Below are 19,232 nucleotides of genomic sequence, written 5' to 3' on the forward strand. Positions count from 1 at the left end.
AACCATAACCTCTAGTTAACATAACCATAACCTCCTCTAGTTAACATAACCCTAACCATAACCTATAGCTAACACAACCCTAACCATAACCTCCTCTAGTTAACACAACCCTAACCATAACCTCCTCTAGTTAACATAACCCTAACCATAACCTCTAGTTAACATAACCATAACCTCCTCTAGTTAACATAACCCTAACCATAACCTATAGCTAACACAACCCTAACCATAACCTCCTCTAGTTAACACAACCCTAACCATAACCTCCTCTAGTTAACATAACCCTAACCATAACCTCCTCTAGTTAACATAACCATAACCATAACATCCTCTAGTTAACATAACCCTAACCATAACCTCCTCTAGTTAACATAACCCTAACCATAACCTCTAGTTAACACAACCCTAACCATAACCTCCTCTAGTTAACATAACCCTAACCATAACCTCCTATAGTTAACATAACCCTAACCATAACCTCTAGTTAACATAACCCTAACCATAACCTCCTCTAGTTAACATAACCCTAACCATAACATCCTCTAGTTAACATAACCCTAACCATAACCTCCTATAGTTAACATAACCCTAACCATAACCTCTAGTTAACACAACCCTAACCATAACCTCCTCTAGTTAACATAACCCTAACCATAACCTCCTCTAGTTAACACAACCCTAACCATAACCTCCTCTAGTTAACACAACCCTAACCATAACCTCCTCTAGTTAACATAACCCTAACCATAACCTCCTCTAGTTAACATAACCCTAACCATAACCTCTAGTTAACATAACCATAACCTCCTCTAGTTAACATAACCCTAACCATAACCTATAGCTAACACAACCCTAACCATAACCTCCACTAGTTAACACAACCCTAACCATAACCTCCTCTAGTTAACATAACCCTAACCATAACCTCTAGTTAACATAACCATAACCTCCTCTAGTTAACATAACCCTAACCATAACCTATAGCTAACACAACCCTAACCATAACCTCCTCTAGTTAACACAACCCTAACCAAAACCTCCTCTAGTTAACATAACCCTAACCATAACCTCCTCTAGTTAACATAACCATAACCATAACATCCTCTAGTTAACATAACCCTAACCATAACCTCTAGTTAACACAACCCTAACCATAATCTCCTCTAGTTAACATAACCCTAACCATAACCTCCTATAGTTAACATAACCCTAACCATAACCTCCTCTAGTTAACATAACCATAACCTCCTCTAGTTAACACAACCCTAACCATAACCTCCTCTAGTTAACACAACCCTAACCATAACCTCCTCTAGTTAACACAACCCTAACCTCCTCTAGTTAACACAACCCTAACCATAACCTCCTCTAGTTACCACAACCTTAACCATAACCTCCTCTAGTTAACACAACCCTAACCCTAACCTTTTTAGTTAAGAGGACCATAACCATAACCTCCTCTAGTTAACACAACCCTAACCCTAACCTTTTTAGTTAAGAGAACCATAACCATAACCTCCCATTCTACGACCCTGCTCTGTGTACTGTATGTCCCATTCTACCACCCTGCTCTGTGTACTGTATGTCCCCCTCTACCACCCTGCTCTGTGTAATGTATGTCCCATTCTACCACCCTGCTCTGTGTACTGTATGTCCCATTCTACCACCCTGCTCTGTGTACTGTATGTCCCATTCTACGACCCTGCTCTGTGTACTGTATGTCCCACTATAGTATTATTCTGTAATTGAGTTGATTCAGAAGCACATCTTGTGGTGCTTGGGAGACCCAGCATACAGTTACTGTGGTTTAGTCGGCAGAGATTTGTGTGTTTGACTTCAGGCAATAGGTGATGTGTGATATAATCGATCATTTTCTGATGAAAATCACCTGTTTTTTTCCTTGAGACCTTGCCGTGTTCAGTAGGCTACTGTTTCTGATGATGAAAGGTGTTTGATTTCACACCCCTAGATAACATTTACATCTCCTTATTTTTCCAGACGGCGTGGTGTTGATAGATCCGGAGTACCTGAAAGAGAGAAAAGGTACTGTGAAAAGAGAATGTCTACAGTGAAAAGAGAATGTCTACTGTGAAAAGAGAATGTCTGCTGTGAAAAGAGAATGTCTGCTGTGAAAAGAGAATGTCTGCTGTGAAAAGAGAATGTCTGCTGTGAAAAGAGAATGTCTGCTGTGGAAAGAGAATGTCTGCTGTGAAAAGAGAATGTCTGCTGTGAAAAGAGAATGTGTACTGTGAAAAGAGAATGTCTGCTGTGAAATGAGAATGTCTACTGTGAAAAGAGAATGTCTACTGTGAAAAGAGAATGTCTACTGTGAAAAGAGAATGTCTACTGTGGAAAGAGAATGTCTACTGTGGAAAGAGAATGTCTGCTGTGAAAAGAGAATGTCTACTGTGAAAAGAGAATGTCTACTGTGAAAAGAGAATGTCTGCTGTGGAAAGAGAATGTCTACTGTGGAAAGAGAATGTCTGCTGTGAAAAGAGAATGTCTGCTGTGAAAAGAGAATGTACTGTGAAAAGAGAATGTCTACTGTGAAAAGAGAATGTCTACTGTGAAAGGAGAATGTCTGCTGTGAAAAGAGAATGTCTACTGTGAAAAGAGAATGTCTGCTGTGAAATGAGAATGTCTACTGTGAAAAGAGAATGTCTGCTGTGAAAAGAGAATGTCTGCTGTGAAAAGAGAATGTCTGCTGTGAAAAGAGAATGTCTACTGTGAAAAGAGAATGTCTGCTGTGAAAAGAGAATGTCTACTGTGAAAAGAGAATGTCTGCTGTGAAATGAGAATGTCTACTGTGAAAAGAGAATGTCTACTGTGAAAAGAGTGTCTACTGTGAAAAGAGAATGTCTACTGTGGAAAGAGAATGTCTACTGTGAAAAGAGAATGTCTAGTGTGAAAAGAGAATGTCTAGTGTGAAAAGAGAATGTCTACTGTGAAAAGAGAACGTCTAGTGTGAAAAGAGAATGTCTACTGTGAAAAGAGAATGTCTACTGTGAAAAGAGAATGTCTACTGTGGAAAGAGAATGTCTACTGTGGAAAGAGAATGTCTGCTGTGAAAAGAGAATGTCTGCTGTGAAAAGAGAATGTCTGCTGTGAAAAGAGAATGTCTACTGTGGAAAGAGAATGTCTGCTGTGAAAAGAGAATGTCTGCTGTGAAAAGAGAATGTCTGCTGTGAAAAGAGAATGTCTGCTGTGAAAAGAGAATGTCTGCTGTGAAAAGAGAATGTCTGCTGTGAAAAGAGAATGTCTAGTGTGAAAAGAGAATGTCTACTGTGAAAAGAGAATGTCTACTGTGGAAAGAGAATGTCTACTGTGGAAAGAGAATGTCTACTGTGAAAAGAGAATGTCTGCTGTGAAAAGAGAATGTCTCTTGTTAAAAGAGAATGTCTACTGTGAAAAGAGAATGTCTACTGTGAAAAGAGAATGTCTACTGTGAAAAGAGAATGTCTACTGTGAAAAGAGAATGTCTACTGTGGAAAGAGAATGTCTACTGTGAAAAGAGAATGTCTACTGTGGAAAGAGAATGTCTACTGTGGAAAGAGAATGTCTACTGTGAAAAGAGAATGTCTGCTGTGAAAAGAGAATGTCTCTTGTTAAAAGAGAATGTCTACTGTGAAAAGAGAATGTCTACTGTGAAAAGAGAACGTCTAGTGTGAAAAGAGAATGTCTGCTGTGAAAAGAGAATGTCTACTGTGGAAAGAGAATGTCTACTGTGGAAAGAGAATGTCTACTGTGGAAAGAGAAGTCTGCTGTGAAAAGAGAATGTCTGCTGTGAAAAGAGAATGTCTGCTGTGAAAAGAGAATGTCTGCTGTGAAAAGAGAATGTCTAGTGTGAAAAGAGAATGTCTACTGTGAAAAGAGAATGTCTACTGTGAAAAGAGAATGTCTACTGTGGAAAGAGAATGTCTACTGTGGAAAGAGAATGTCTGCTGTGAAAAGAGAATGTCTGCTGTGAAAAGAGAATGTCTGCTGTGAAAAGAGAATGTCTGCTGTGAAAAGAGAATGTCTACTGTGAAAAGAGAATGTCTAGTGTGAAAAGAGAACGTCTACTGTGAAAAGAGAACGTCTAGTGTGAAAAGAGAACGTCTACTGTGAAAAGAGAATGTCTACTGTGAAAAGAGAATGTCTACTGTGGAAAGAGAATGTCTACTGTGAAAAGAGAATGTCTACTGTGAAAAGAGAATGTCTACTGTGAAAAGAGAATGTCTACTGTGGAAAGAGAATGTCTACTGTGAAAAGAGAATGTCTACTGTGGAAAGAGAATGTCTACTGTGGAAAGAGAATGTCTACTGTGAAAAGAGAATGTCTGCTGTGAAAAGAGAATGTCTCTTGTTAAAAGAGAATGTCTACTGTGAAAAGAGAATGTCTACTGTGAAAAGAGAACGTCTAGTGTGAAAAGAGAATGTCTGCTGTGAAAAGAGAATGTCTACTGTGGAAAGAGAATGTCTACTGTGGAAAGAGAATGTCTACTGTGGAAAGAGAAGTCTGCTGTGAAAAGAGAATGTCTGCTGTGAAAAGAGAATGTCTGCTGTGAAAAGAGAATGTCTGCTGTGAAAAGAGAATGTCTAGTGTGAAAAGAGAATGTCTACTGTGAAAAGAGAATGTCTACTGTGAAAAGAGAATGTCTACTGTGGAAAGAGAATGTCTACTGTGGAAAGAGAATGTCTGCTGTGAAAAGAGAATGTCTGCTGTGAAAAGAGAATGTCTGCTGTGAAAAGAGAATGTCTGCTGTGAAAAGAGAATGTCTACTGTGAAAAGAGAATGTCTAGTGTGAAAAGAGAACGTCTACTGTGAAAAGAGAACGTCTAGTGTGAAAAGAGAACGTCTACTGTGAAAAGAGAATGTCTACTGTGAAAAGAGAATGTCTACTGTGGAAAGAGAATGTCTACTGTGGAAAGAGAATGTCTGCTGTGAAAAGAGAATGTCTGCTGTGAAAAGAGAATGTCTGCTGTGAAAAGAGAATGTCTACTGTGGAAAGAGAATGTCTACTGTGGAAAGAGAATGTCTGCTGTGAAAAGAGAATGTCTGCTGTGAAAAGAGAATGTCTGCTGTGAAAAGAGAATGTCTGCTGTGAAAAGAGAATGTCTGCTGTGAAAAGAGAATGTCTGCTGTGAAAAGAGAATGTCTGCTGTGAAAAGAGAATGTCTGCTGTGAAAAGAGAATGTCTGCTGTGAAAAGAGAATGTCTGCTGTGAAAAGAGAATGTCTAGTGTGAAAAGAGAATGTCTACTGTGAAAAGAGAATGTCTACTGTGAAAAGAGAATGTCTACTGTGAAAAGAGAATGTCTACTGTGAAAAGAGAATGTCTACTGTGAAAAGAGAATGTCTACTGTGAAAAGAGAACGTCTACTGTGGAAAGAGAATGTCTACTGTGAAAAGAGAATGTCTACTGTGGAAAGAGAATGTCTACTGTGGAAAGAGAATGTCTGCTGTGAAAAGAGAACGTCTAGTGTGAAAAGAGAATGTCTGCTGTGAGAAGAGAATGTCTACTGTGAAAAGAGAATGTCCACTGTGAAAAGAGAATGTCTACTGTGGAAAGAGAATGTCTACTGTGGAAAGAGAATGTCTGCTGTGAAAAGAGAATGTCTGCTGTGAAAAGAGAATGTCTGCTGTGAAAAGAGAATGTCTAGTGTGAAAAGAGAATGTCTAGTGTGAAAAGAGAATGTCTAGTGTGAAAAGAGAATGTCTAGTGTGAAAAGAGAATGTCTACTGTGAAAAGAGAATGTCTACTGTGGAAAGAGAATGTCTGCTGTGAAAAGAGAATGTCTAGTGTGAAAAGAGAATGTCTGCTGTGAAAAGAGAATGTCTAGTGTTCTAATGGCAGCTTGAAATTAAGCTTAATTCCATCAGTGAACAAAACTACTTGTCATGACATCATTAGTGGTCATCATGACCTCCTTATCCTGATCCTCATGATGTCATTAGTCTGCTTATCATGACATCATTAGACGGGTTCTGGTTTCAGCAATATATTGCATTTCTAAAAGGTATAATTAAACAAACCCCCCGAGGTGCCTTATTGATATATCTGTCTGATATACCACGGCTGGCAGCCAATCAGCATTCAGGAGTCGAACCACTCAGTTTTCTAATGCTCTTTCACTCTTTTCTTCTCTCCTCAGTGTTTGTGACGTTGACATGCGCCTTCCGTTATGGACGTGAGGACTTGGATGTTCTGGGCTTGACGTTTCGAAAGGACCTCTTCGTGGCCAACATTCAGGCCTTCCCTCCAGTGCCCGAAGACAAAAAGAGGTTAACTCGCCTTCAAGAACGCCTGATCAAAAAGCTTGGGGAACACGCTCACCCTTTCACCTTCGAGGTAATGTTCAACACCACTGTGACCATCTCTATTAGGAGTTGTTGTTGTTCTTTTTGTGTTTAGTGTTGTTGTTTTAGTTTTTTTGGCGTATGTGAATTGTATAATGTTGTAATGTTTTTAGGTACCTTGTACTTTAGGGACTACAGTGGAAATAAGTCTCTCCCTTCGTTGTACTGTGTTTGTATGTATTATTTTAACTGACAAGATAAAAATTTATCTGTCAATGATCTCATCCTAATTTTAAACCTCCTGTCAGCTGTTTTAAGTACTAATTTTGAAAATAAAATCATATTTCTGTTGACAGATTCCACTGAATTTACCGTGCTCAGTTACCCTGCAGCCTGGACCCGAGGACACAGGGAAGGTGCTTATTGGGTTCAGCCAAAATCTACACTACTGGGTCAAAAGTTTTAGAACACCTACTAATTCAAGGTTTTTTTTTGTTTTGTTTTTTTACTATTTTCTACATTGTAGAATAATAGTGAAAACTTCAAAACTATGAAATAACACATATGGAATCATCTAGTAACCAAAAAAGTGTTCAACAAATCAAAATATATTTAAGATTTTCGATTTTTCATAGTAGCCACTAATTTCCCTTGATGACAGTTTTGCACACTTTAGGCATTCTCTCAACCAGCTTCACCTGGAATGCTTTTCCAACAGTCTTGAAGGAGTTCCCACATATGCTGAGCACTTGTCAGCTGCTTTTCCTTCACTCTGCGTTCCAACTCATTCCAAACCATATCAATTGGGTTGAGGTTGGGTGATTGTGGAGGCCAGGTCATCTGATGCAGCACTCCATCACTCTCCTTCTTGGTCAAATAGCCCTTACACAGCCTGGAGGTGTGTTGGGTCATTGTCCTGTTGAAAAACAAATGATAGTACCACTAAGCCCAAACCAGATGGGATGGTTTGGTTAAGTGTGTCTTGAATTCTAAATAAATCACAGACAGTGTAGCCAGCAAAGCACCTCCACACCATCACACCTCCTCCTCCATGCTTTACGGTGGGAATTACACATGCAGAGATCATCGTTTCATCCACACTGCGTCTCACAAAGACACAGCGGTTTTGAACCAAAAATCTCAGATTTGGACTCCAGACCAAAGGGCTGATTTCCACCAGTCTAATGTCCATTGCTCGTGTTTCTTGGCCCAAGCAAGTCTCTTCTTATTAGTGGTGTCCTTTAGAAGTGGTTCCTTTGCAGCAATTCAACCATGAAGGCCTGATTCACGCAGTATCCTCTGAACAATTGATGTTGAGATGTGTCTGTTACTTGAACTCTGTGAAGCATTTATTTGGGCTGCAATTTCAGAGGCAGAGGTACCTCTGGGTCTTCCTTTACTGTGGCGGTCCTCATGAGAGACAGGTACCTCTGGGTCTTCCTTTCCTGTGGCGCTCCTCATGAGAGACAGGTACCTCTGGGTCTTCCTTTCCTGTGGCGGTCCTCATGAGAGACAGGTAACTCTGGGTCTTCCTTTACTGTGGCGGTCCTCATGAGAGACAGGTACCTCTGGGTGGTCCTCATGAGAGACAGGTACCTCTGGGTGGTCCTCATGAGAGACAGGTACCTCTGGGTCATCCTTGACTGTGGCGGTCCTCATGAAAGTTCTTGAAAGTTTCCGTATTGACTGACCTTCATGTCTTAAAGTAATGATGGACTGTCATTTCTCTTTGCTTATTTGAGCTGTTCTTGCCATAATATGGACTTGTTCTTCTACCAAATAGGGCTATCTTCTGTATACCACCCCTACCTTGTCACAACACAACTGACTGGTTCAAAAGCATTAAGAAGGAAAGAAATTCCACAAATAAACTTTTAACAAGTCACACCTGTTAATTGAAATGCATTCCAGGTGACTACCTCATGAAGCTGGTTGACAGAATGCCAAAAGTGTGCAAAGCTGTCATCAAGTCAAAGGATGTCTACTTTGAAGAATCTCAAATATAAAATATATTTTGATTTATTTAACACTTTTTTTTAATGGTTACTACATGATTCCATATGTGTTATTTCATAGTTTTGATGTTTTCACTATTATTCTAAAATGTAGAAAATCATAAACAAAGAAATAAAGAAAAACCCTGGAATCAGTAGGTGAACTAAATATTTTGTCTGGTACTGTAACAGTTATATAACAATGCATAATGACAGAAAAAGAATCCATTCTCTTTAAAAGAATCCAACTTCAAGCGAAATCCTGTTTTTATATTTTGTCTCTGAAGGCCTGCGGGGTTGACTTTGAAGTCAAAGCGTTCTGCTCAGAGAACGTCCAAGACAAAATACATAAAAGGTAAATGATAATTTAATAATTATACAAAATGTTATGCATATAATTTTTTCTTTATTTAACCAGGCAAGTCAGTTAAGAACAAATTCTTATTTTACAATGACAGCCTAGGAACAGTGGGTTAACTGCCTGTTCAGGGGCAGAATGATAGATTTGTACCTTGTCAGCTCGGGGGGTTTGAACTTGCAACCTTCCGGTTACTAGTCCAACGCTCTAACCACTAGGCTACCCTGCCGCCCCATACGTACATTATTATTAAATGTAGTTCGAATTATGGAGGGATGTTTTGGGAAAAACTACTTTTGGAATCAGTCCAGAAGGTCTCAGAGATCTTAATTTCACACGATTGAAGTTCAGACTTGATTGGGTGGGGAGGTCCTGTGAGCACCAGCAGGGTAAATGGAGTCATTCCACACCACAATGACTGCATCGGCAAAATGGTATATATAATATAGCTATTATTATTATTACTACCTCATATTGCTCTATAGTATTGCATTGCTGCCTAATAACTCAGTGTGTCTAACCCTTGTGTCTGAACAGGAAGTCAGTGCGTCTAACCCTTGTGTCTGAACAGGAAGTCAGTGTGTCTAACCCTTGTGTCTGAACAGGAAGTCAGTGCGTCTAACCCTAACCCTTGTGTCTGAACAGGAAGTCAGTGTGTCTAACCCTAACCCTTGTGTCTGAACAGGAAGTCAGTGCTTCTAACCCTTGTGTCTGAACAGGAAGTCAGTGTGTCTAACCCTTGTGTCTGAACAGGAAGTCAGTGTGTCTAACCCTTGTGTCTGAACAGGAAATCAGTGTGTCTAACCCTAACCCTTGTGTCTGAACAGGAAGTCAGTGCGTCTAAACCTTGTGTCTGAACAGGAAGTCAGTGTGTCTAACCCTAACCCTTGTGTCTGAACAGGAAGTCAGTGTGTCTAACCCTTGTGTCTGAACAGGAAGTCAGTGCATCTAACTCTTGTGTCTGAACAGGAAGTCAGTGCATCTAACCCTTGTTTCTGAACAGGAACTCAGTGCGCCTGGTGATCCGTAAGGTCCAGTACGCCCCAGAGAAGCCCGGCCCCCAGCCCATGGCTGAGACCACCAGACAGTTCCTGATGTCTGACAAGCCACTGCACCTTGAGGCCTCACTGGATAAAGAGGTGATGGACATGTTTTTTTCTGCTGGTAGAGGACATCTCTACATTACTCTACATTCTTAGCCCCCCCCCCTATCTGAGATATCTACTGCAGCCCTCATCCTTCACATAAAACACCCGTTCTGTCAGTCACATTCTGTTAAAGGTCCCCAAAGCACACACATCCCTGGGTCGCTCTTCATTCAAACAGTCATTCATGGTCACACTTACTGACAGTTGTGTCCCAGTTGTGTCCCAGCCCTTTGTGCTGTTGTCTGTGCCCAATCATGTTTGTATCCTGTTTTGTGCTGCTGTTTTGTGCTGCTGCCATGTTGTGTTGTCATGTTTTGCTGCCTTGCTATGTTGTTGTCATGTTGTGTTGCTACCATGTTGTTGTCATGTTGTGTTGCTACCATGTTGTTGTCATGTTGTGTTGCTACCATGTTGTGTTGTCATGTTTTGCTGCCTTGCTATGTTGTTGTCTTAGGTCTCTCTTTATGTAGCGTTGTGTTTTCTCACGTGTCGTGATGTGTGTTTTGTCCTATATATATATATTTATTTATTTAAAAAAACATTTTTAACCTCAGTCCCCCGTCCCTGCAGGAGGCCTTTTGCCCTCTGTTCCTAGGGCCGTTATTGTAAATAAGAATTTGTTTTAACTGACTTGCCGAGTTAAATAAAGGTTCAATAAATACAAATAAAATAAGTTGCATTGCTCTTCATTACTCTACATTACCCTACATTATACTACACTACCCTACATAACTCTACATTACTCTACATTACCCTACATTATACTACACTACCCTACATTACCCCACATTACTCTACAGTACACTACATTACCCTACATTACTCTACATTACTCTACATTACTCTACATTACTCTACATTACCCTACATTACACTACATTACCCTACGTTACTCTACATTACCCTACATTACACTACATTACTCTACATTACACTACATTATACTACACTACCCTACATTACTCTACATTACACTACATTACTCTACATTATCCTACATTACTCTACATTACACTACATTATACTACATTACTCTACATTATCCTACATTACTCTACATTACACTACATTATACTACATTACTCTACATTACACTACATTACTCTACACTACCCTACATTACTCTACATTACTCTACATTACACTACATTACACTACATTATACTACACTACCCTACATTACTCTACATTACACTACATTACTCTACATTATCCTACATTACTCTACATTACACTACATTATACTACATTACTCTACATTACACTACATTACTCTACACTACCCTACATTACTCTACATTACTCTACATTACTCTTCATTACTCTACACTACCCTACATTACTCTACATTACACTACATTATACTACATTACTCTACATTATACTACATTACTCTACATTACACTACATTATACTACATTACTCTACATTACACTACATTACACTACATTACTCTACATTATCCTACATTACTCTACATTACACTACATTACTCTACATTACCCTACATTACTCTACATTGCTCTTCATTACTCTACATTACTCTACACTACCCTACATTACTCTACATTACTCTTCATTACTCTACACTACCCTACATTACTCTACATTACACTACATTATACTACATTACTCTACATTATACTACATTACCCTACATTACTCTACATTACTCTACATTACTCTACATTACACTACATTACACTACATTACTCTACATTACTCTACATTACACTACATTATACTACATTACTCTACACTACCCTACATTACTCTACATTACACTACATTACTCTACACTACCCTACATTACTCTACATTACACTACATTATACTACATTACCCTACACTACCCTACATTACTCTACATTACACTACATTACTCTACATTACTCTACATTACTCTACATTACACTACATTACTCTACATTACACTACATTATACTACATTACTCTACACTACCCTACATTATACTACATTACTCTTCATTACTCTACATTACACTACATTATACTACATTACTCTACACTACCCTACATTACTCTACATTACACTACATTACTCTACACTACCTCTGCTCCACATTACAGTACATTATACTACATTACTCCACATTATACCCATTTAGTCCACATTTCTCCAGATTATACTACATTACCCTACCTTTTTGTATTGTTTTTATTATGGATCCCCATTAGTTCCTGCCAAGGCAGCAGCTATTCTTCCTGGGGTTTATTATGGATCCCCATTAGTTCCTGCCAAGGCAGCAGCTATTCTTCCTGGGGTTTATTATGGATCCCCATTAGTTCCTGCCAAGGCAGCAGCTATTCTTCCTGGGGTTTATTATGGATCCCCATTAGTTCCTGCCAAGGCAGCAGCTATTCTTCCTGGGGTTTATTATGGATCCCCATTAGTTCCTGCCAAGACAGCAGCTACTCTTCCTGGGGTTTATTATGGATCCCCATTAGTTCCTGCCAAGGCAGCAGCTATTCTTCCTGGGGTTTATTATGGATCCCCATTAGTTCCTGCCAAGGCAGCAGCTATTCTTCCTGGGGTTTATTATGGATCCCCATTAGTTCCTGCCAAGGCAGCAGCTATTCTTCCTGGGGTTTATTATGGATCCCCATTAGTTCCTGCCAAGGCAACAGCTACTCTTCCTGGGGTTTATTATGGATCCCCATTAGTTCCTGCCAAGACAGCAGCTACTCTTCCTGGGGTTTATTATGGATCCCCATTAGTTCCTGCCAAGGCAGCAGCTATTCTTCCTGGGGTTTATTATGGATCCCCATTAGTTCCTGCCAAGGCAGCAGCTATTCTTCCTGGGGTTTATTATGGATCCCCATTAGTTCCTGCCAAGGCAGCAGCTACTCTTCCTGGGGTTTATTATGGATCCCCATTAGTTCCTTCCATGGCAGCAGCTAGTCTTCCTGGGGTTTATTATGGATCCCCACAATATCGTCCACTATTATCCTCAGTAATTCTCCATCCAAGTTGTCAGACCCGGTGGCTTGTCATTGTTGATTTTTTTCACCTCTTCTACACTCACTTTACGGAATTCAGAATTACAACGCTCGTCTTTCCTTATTTGGTCAGATATACTTGGGTGTGTAGTGTCAGCGTTTGTTGCTGGCATGTCATGTCAAAATTTGCTAATCTTGCCAATTTGCTAAATCATTAAAAGTAGTTCACAATATCAGTGGGTTTTGTGAAGAATGAGCCATCTGATTCAATGAATGATGGAGCTGAGTTGGCCCTTTTTTTCACAGCATTTCATTGAAGGTGTTCCAAAGCTTTTTACTTTGTCTTGTTTTTTTTTCATAGTGTAGTGTCTTCTTCTTTTTATTCAGATTAGTCACATGACTTCTCAATTTGCATTAAGTTTGGCAATCGGTTGTGCAGCCAGACTTATTTGCCATTCCTTTTGCCTCATCCCTCTCAACCATACAATTTTTAAATTCCTCACAGTACATTTTTATATGTTAAGCCACATTACTCTACATTACCCTTCACTACAATACATTATACTACGTTAATCCACAATAAACTACATTACCCAACATTGCTCCACATTATACTACATTAATCCACATTACTCTACATTATACTATATTATACTACATTACTCTACATTATACTACATTGCTCTACATTATACTATGTTAATTTACATTACTCTACATTATACAACATTACAGTACATTATACTGCATCACTCTACATTATTATACTACGTTAATCCATATTATACTACATTACTCTACATCAGGTATTCCCAAACTGGGGTACGCGCAATGCCTTCGGGGGTAAAATAAAAATGTAATTCACTTACAATGAACCTCCAATCACATTAACAGCTATTCTTCCTGGGGTTTATTATGGATCCCCATTAGTTCCTGCCAAGGCAGCAGCTATTCTTCCTGGGGTTTATTATGGATCCCCATTAGTTCCTGCCAAGGCAGCAGCTATTCTTCCTGGGGTTTATTATGGATCCCCATTAGTTCCTGCCAAGGCAGCAGCTACTCTTCCTGGGGTTTATTATGGATCCCCATTAGTTCCTGCCATGGCAGCAGCTATTCTTCCTGGGGTTTATTATGGATCCCCATTAGTTCCTGCCATGGCAGCAGCTAGTCTTCCTGGGGTTTATTATGGATCCCCATTAGTTCCTGCCATGGCAGCAGCTAGTCTTCCTGGGGTTTATTATGGATCCCCATTAGTTCCTGCCATGGCAGCAGCTAGTCTTCCTGGGGTTTATTATGGATCCCCATTAGTTCCTGCCAAGGCAACAGCTACTCTTCCTGGGGTTTATTATGGATCCCCATTAGTTCCTTCCATGGCAGCAGCTAGTCTTCCTGGGGTTTATTATGGATCCCCATTAGTTCCTGCCAAGGCAGCAGCTAGTCTTCCTGGGGTTTATTATGGATCCCCATTAGTTCCTGCCATGGCAGCAGCTATTCTTCCTGGGGTTTATTATGGATCCCCATTAGTTCCTGCCATGGCAGCAGCTAGTCTTCCTGGGGTTTATTATGGATCCCCATTAGTTCCTGCCAAGGCAGCAGCTATTCTTCCTGGGGTTTATTATGGATCCCCATTCGTTCCTGCCAAGGCAGCAGCTATTCTTCCTGGGGTTTATTATGGATCCCCATTAGTTCCTGCCAAGGCAGCAGCTATTCTTCCTGGGGTTTATTATGGATCCCCATTAGTTCCTGCCAAGGCAGCAGCTATTCTTCCTGGGGTTTATTATGGATCCCCATTCGTTCCTGCCAAGGCAGCAGCTATTCTTCCTGGGGTTTATTATGGATCCCCATTAGTTCCTGCCATGGCAGCAGCTAGTCTTCCTGGGGTCTGGCAAAATTAAGGCAGTTCTACATTTTTAAAACATTACAATACATTCATAATAGATTTTACAACACATTACGTGTTTGCCCTCAGGCCCCTACTTCACAACCACACATCTACAGTACCAAGTCCATGTGTACATGTGTGTATAGTGCGTTATGTATGTTATTGTGTGTATGCATGTGTTTGTACCTATGTTTGTGTTGCTTCACAGTCCCCGCTGTTACATAAAGGTGTATGTTTACCTGTTAATTTAAATCTGATTCTACTGCTGCATGAGTTCCCTGATGTGGAATAGAGTTCCATGAAGTCATGGCTCTCACAAATACAAGTAGTGATGAAGTCAATCTCTCCTCCTTTAAGAGTCAGGAGAGATTGACATTCATATTATTAATGTTAGCTCTCTGTGTACATCCAAGTCCCTCTGTGGCACCTGACCACACGACTTAACACTAGTCCAGCTGCGACAAAACTAGAGCCTGTAGGACCTGCCATATTGAAGGTAGAGCAGCTCTGTATTATGGACAGACTTCTCCCCATCTTAGTTACTGTTGTATCAATATGTTTTAACCATGGCAGTTTACAATCCAGGGTTACTCCATCCAGGGTTACTCCAAGCAGTTTAGTCTCCTCAACTTGCTCAATTTCCACATAATTTATTACAAGTTTTAGTTGAGGTTCTGGGTTTAGTGAAAGATTTGTCCCAAATTCAATGCTTTTCGCTTAAAGAAATATATATTTAGGACCAACTTTTTCCTTGCCACCCATTCTAAAACTAACCGCAGCCCTTTGTTATGTGTTGCAGTCATTTCAGTCGCTGTAATAGCTGACGTGTATAGTGTTGAGTCAACCGCATACATAGAAACTCTGGCTTTACTCAAAGTCAGTGGCATGTCGTTAGTACACATTTTAAAAAGCAAGGGGCCTAGACAGCTACCCTGGGGAATTACTGATTCTAACTGGATTATATGTGATAGGCTTCCATTAAAGAAGACTCTCTGTGTTCTGTTAGACAGGTAACTCTTTATCCACATTATAGCAGGGGGTGTAAAGGAATAACACACACGTTTTTCCAGCAGTAGACTATGATCAATAATATCAAAAGCCGCACTGAAGTCTAACAAAACAGCCTCCACAATCTTTTTATCAATTTCTCTCAGCCAATCATTAGTCACTGTGTGAGTGTTGTGCTTGTTAAATGTCCTTCCCTATAAGCGTGCTGAAAGTCTGTTTGTCAATTTGTTTCTGGTCAAACACAATTTTTTCCAAAACTTTCCAAAGGGTTGGTAACAGGCTGATTGGTCGGCTGTTTGAGCCAGTAAAGGGGGCTTTACTATTCTTAGGTAGCGGAATGACTTTAGCTTCCCTCCAGGCCTGAGAGCACACACTTTCTAGTAGGCTTAAGTTGAAGATATGTCAAATAGGAGTGGCAATATCGTCCACTATTATCCTCAGTAATTCTCCATCCAAGTTGTCAGACCCGGTGGCTTGTCATTGTTGATTTTTTTCACCTCTTCTACACTCACTTTACGGAATTCAGAATTACAACGCTCGTCTTTCCTTATTTGGTCAGATATACTTGGGTGTGTAGTGTCAGCGTTTGTTGCTGGCATGTCATGTCAAAATTTGCTAATCTTGCCAATTTGCTAAATCATTAAAAGTAGTTCACAATATCAGTGGGTTTTGTGAAGAATGAGCCATCTGATTCAATGAATGATGGAGCTGAGTTGGCCCTTTTTTTCACAGCATTTCATTGAAGGTGTTCCAAAGCTTTTTACTTTGTCTTTTTTTTTTTTTCATAGTGTAGTGTCTTCTTCTTTTTATTCAGATTAGTCACATGACTTCTCAATTTGCATTAAGTTTGGCAATCGGTTGTGCAGCCAGACTTATTTGCCATTCCTTTTGCCTCATCCCTCTCAACCATACAATTTTTAAATTCCTCACAGTACATTTTTATATGTTAAGCCACATTACTCTACATTACCCTTCACTACAATACATTATACTACGTTAATCCACAATAAACTACATTACCCAACATTGCTCCACATTATACTACATTAATCCACATTACTCTACATTATACTATATTATACTACATTACTCTACATTATACTACATTGCTCTACATTATACTATGTTAATTTACATTACTCTACATTATACAACATTACAGTACATTATACTGCATCACTCTACATTATTATACTACGTTAATCCATATTATACTACATTACTCTACATTACTCTACATCAGGTATTCCCAAACTGGGGTACGCGCAATGCCTTCGGGGGTAAAATAAAAATGTAATTCACTTACAATGAACCTCCAATCACATTAACTGCTAACGGTCCGTATGTAGCCGAACGTAGCTGCTGCTCATTCAGTTTGCTCCAAAATGGATAAATAGTTTAAAAAATAAGGCCCGCGTCAATAAAGAGACATACCATCTCTACTGGTAGTACTGCTACTACCACTAGGACATCATACTGCTACTACCACTAGGACATCATACTGCTACTACCACTAGGACATCATACTGCTACTACCACTAGGACATCATACTGCTACTATCACTAGGACATCATACTGCTACTACCACTAGGACATCACACTGCTACTACCACTAGGACATCACACTGCTACTACCACTAGGACATCATACTGCTACTACCACTAGGACATCACACTGCTACTACCACTAGGACATCATACTGCTACTACCACTAAGACATCATACTGCTACTACCACTAGGACATCATACTGCTACTACCACTAGGACATCATACTGCTACTACCACTAGGACATCATACTGCTACTACCACTAGGACATCATACTGCTAGCAAGGGGAACCAATACTTCAAGGTCTCAGAGCGAGTGAAGTCACCGATTGAAACGCTATTTAGCGCGCACCACAGCTAACTAAGCTAGCCGTTTCACATCCGTTACACCAGCACCACCGTTAACTAAGCTAGCCGTTTCACATCCTTTACACATACATCGAACAACACTGTTTCACGATGCATTAGTGATATGGCAGGAGATGTTTTGAAACAATTACTGCTTCGCATACTAGTGAATTCTATGTGTTACAGCTGGATGGGAATGGAGATGGGAATGGGGATGGGGATGGGAATGGGAATGGGGATGGGAATGGGGATGGGAATGGGGATGGGGATGGGAATGGGAATGGGGATGGGAATGGGGATGGGAATGGGAATGGGGATGGGAATGGGGATGGGGATGGGAATGGGAATGGGGATGGGGATGGGAATGGGAATGGGAATGGGGATGGGGATGGGAATGGGATGGGAATGGGAATGGGAATGGCTTGGCGGCAACAGCTTGAAAGATGGTTAACTGTGTTAAATTAGAAGGCCCCCTGACCTCTCGTGTATTTCCTGCATAATGATACGGGCAGCGACCATGTAACGCTTTTACAACAAACAGAAGCGCGCTGGTTATCAAAAGGGCAAAGTATTGACACGTTTTAAATTGAGAGACAAGCTTCAAGTTTTCTTTACTGACCATTTCCATTTGTCTGACCGCTTGCATGATGACGCGTTTCTCACACGACTGGCCAAATCTGGGTGATGTTTTTTCTCCCCTGAATGATCTGAATCTAGGATTACAGGGACTCTACGCAACTATATTCAATGTGTGGGACTAAATTGAGGCTATGATTAAGAAGTTGGAGCTCTTTTCTGTCTGCATTAACAAGGAAAACACACAGGTCTTTCCATCATTGTATGATTTTTTTGTGTGTAAATGAACTCAAGCTTACGGACGATGTCAAATGTGATATAGTGAAGCACCGGAGTGAGTTGGGTGCACAATTACGCAGGTACTTTACCGAAACGGATGACACAAACAACTGGATTCGTTATCTTGCTCTGAAAGAGTTATGTGCATCCTTTAAAGCACACCCTTCTCATTAACCTGTTGAGAGTCATTCACACCCTTCTCATTAACCTGTTGTGAGTCATTCACACCCTTCTCATTAACCTGTTGTGAGTCATTCACACCCTTCTCATTAACCTGTTGTGAGTCATTCACACCCTTCTCATTAACCTGTTGTGAGTCATTCACACCCTTCTCATTAACCTGTGGTGAGTTATTCACACCCTTCTCATTAACCTGTGGTGAGTCATTCACACCCTTCTCATTAACCTGTGGTGAGTCATTCACACCCTTCTCATTAACCTGTGGTGAGTTATTCACACCCTTCTCATTAACCTGTGGTGAGTTATTCACACCCTTCTCATTAACCTGTGGTGAGTTATTCACACCCTTCTCATTAACCTGTGGTGAGTTATTCACACCCTTCTCATTAACCTGTTGTGAGTCATTCACACCCTTCTCATTAACCTGTGGTGAGTTATTCACACCCTTCTCATTAACCTGGTGAGTTATTCACACCCTTCTCATTAACCTGTGGTGAGTTATTCACACCCTTCTCATTAACCTGTGGTGAGTTATTCACACCCTTCTCATTAATCTGTGGTGAGTTATTCACAATGTTTGAGGTTTAAATAAGGTTTTATATGTAAGGTGGTTAAATAAAGAGCAAAATAATTGATTATTATTATATTATTATTTGTGCCCTGGTCCTA

General features: G+C 40.1%; 1 protein-coding gene across 1 annotated transcript in view; it reads left to right on the plus strand.

Moving 5' to 3' along the window:
• Positions 1 to 19,232, plus strand: part of arrb1 (arrestin, beta 1) — a 67,633-nt gene that overhangs the window by 29,437 nt on the left and 18,964 nt on the right. The window contains exons 4-8 of the mRNA XM_031796794.1: positions 1,999 to 2,043; positions 6,134 to 6,330; positions 6,635 to 6,694; positions 8,560 to 8,627; positions 9,634 to 9,769. Of these exons, the coding sequence (XP_031652654.1) occupies positions 1,999 to 2,043; positions 6,134 to 6,330; positions 6,635 to 6,694; positions 8,560 to 8,627; positions 9,634 to 9,769 (506 nt within the window). The remainder of the gene's footprint in view (positions 1 to 1,998; positions 2,044 to 6,133; positions 6,331 to 6,634; positions 6,695 to 8,559; positions 8,628 to 9,633; positions 9,770 to 19,232) is intronic.

Source organism: Oncorhynchus kisutch, linkage group LG18 (assembly GCF_002021735.2).
Source record: "Oncorhynchus kisutch isolate 150728-3 linkage group LG18, Okis_V2, whole genome shotgun sequence".
NCBI classification, from domain to species: Eukaryota; Metazoa; Chordata; class Actinopteri; order Salmoniformes; family Salmonidae; genus Oncorhynchus; species Oncorhynchus kisutch.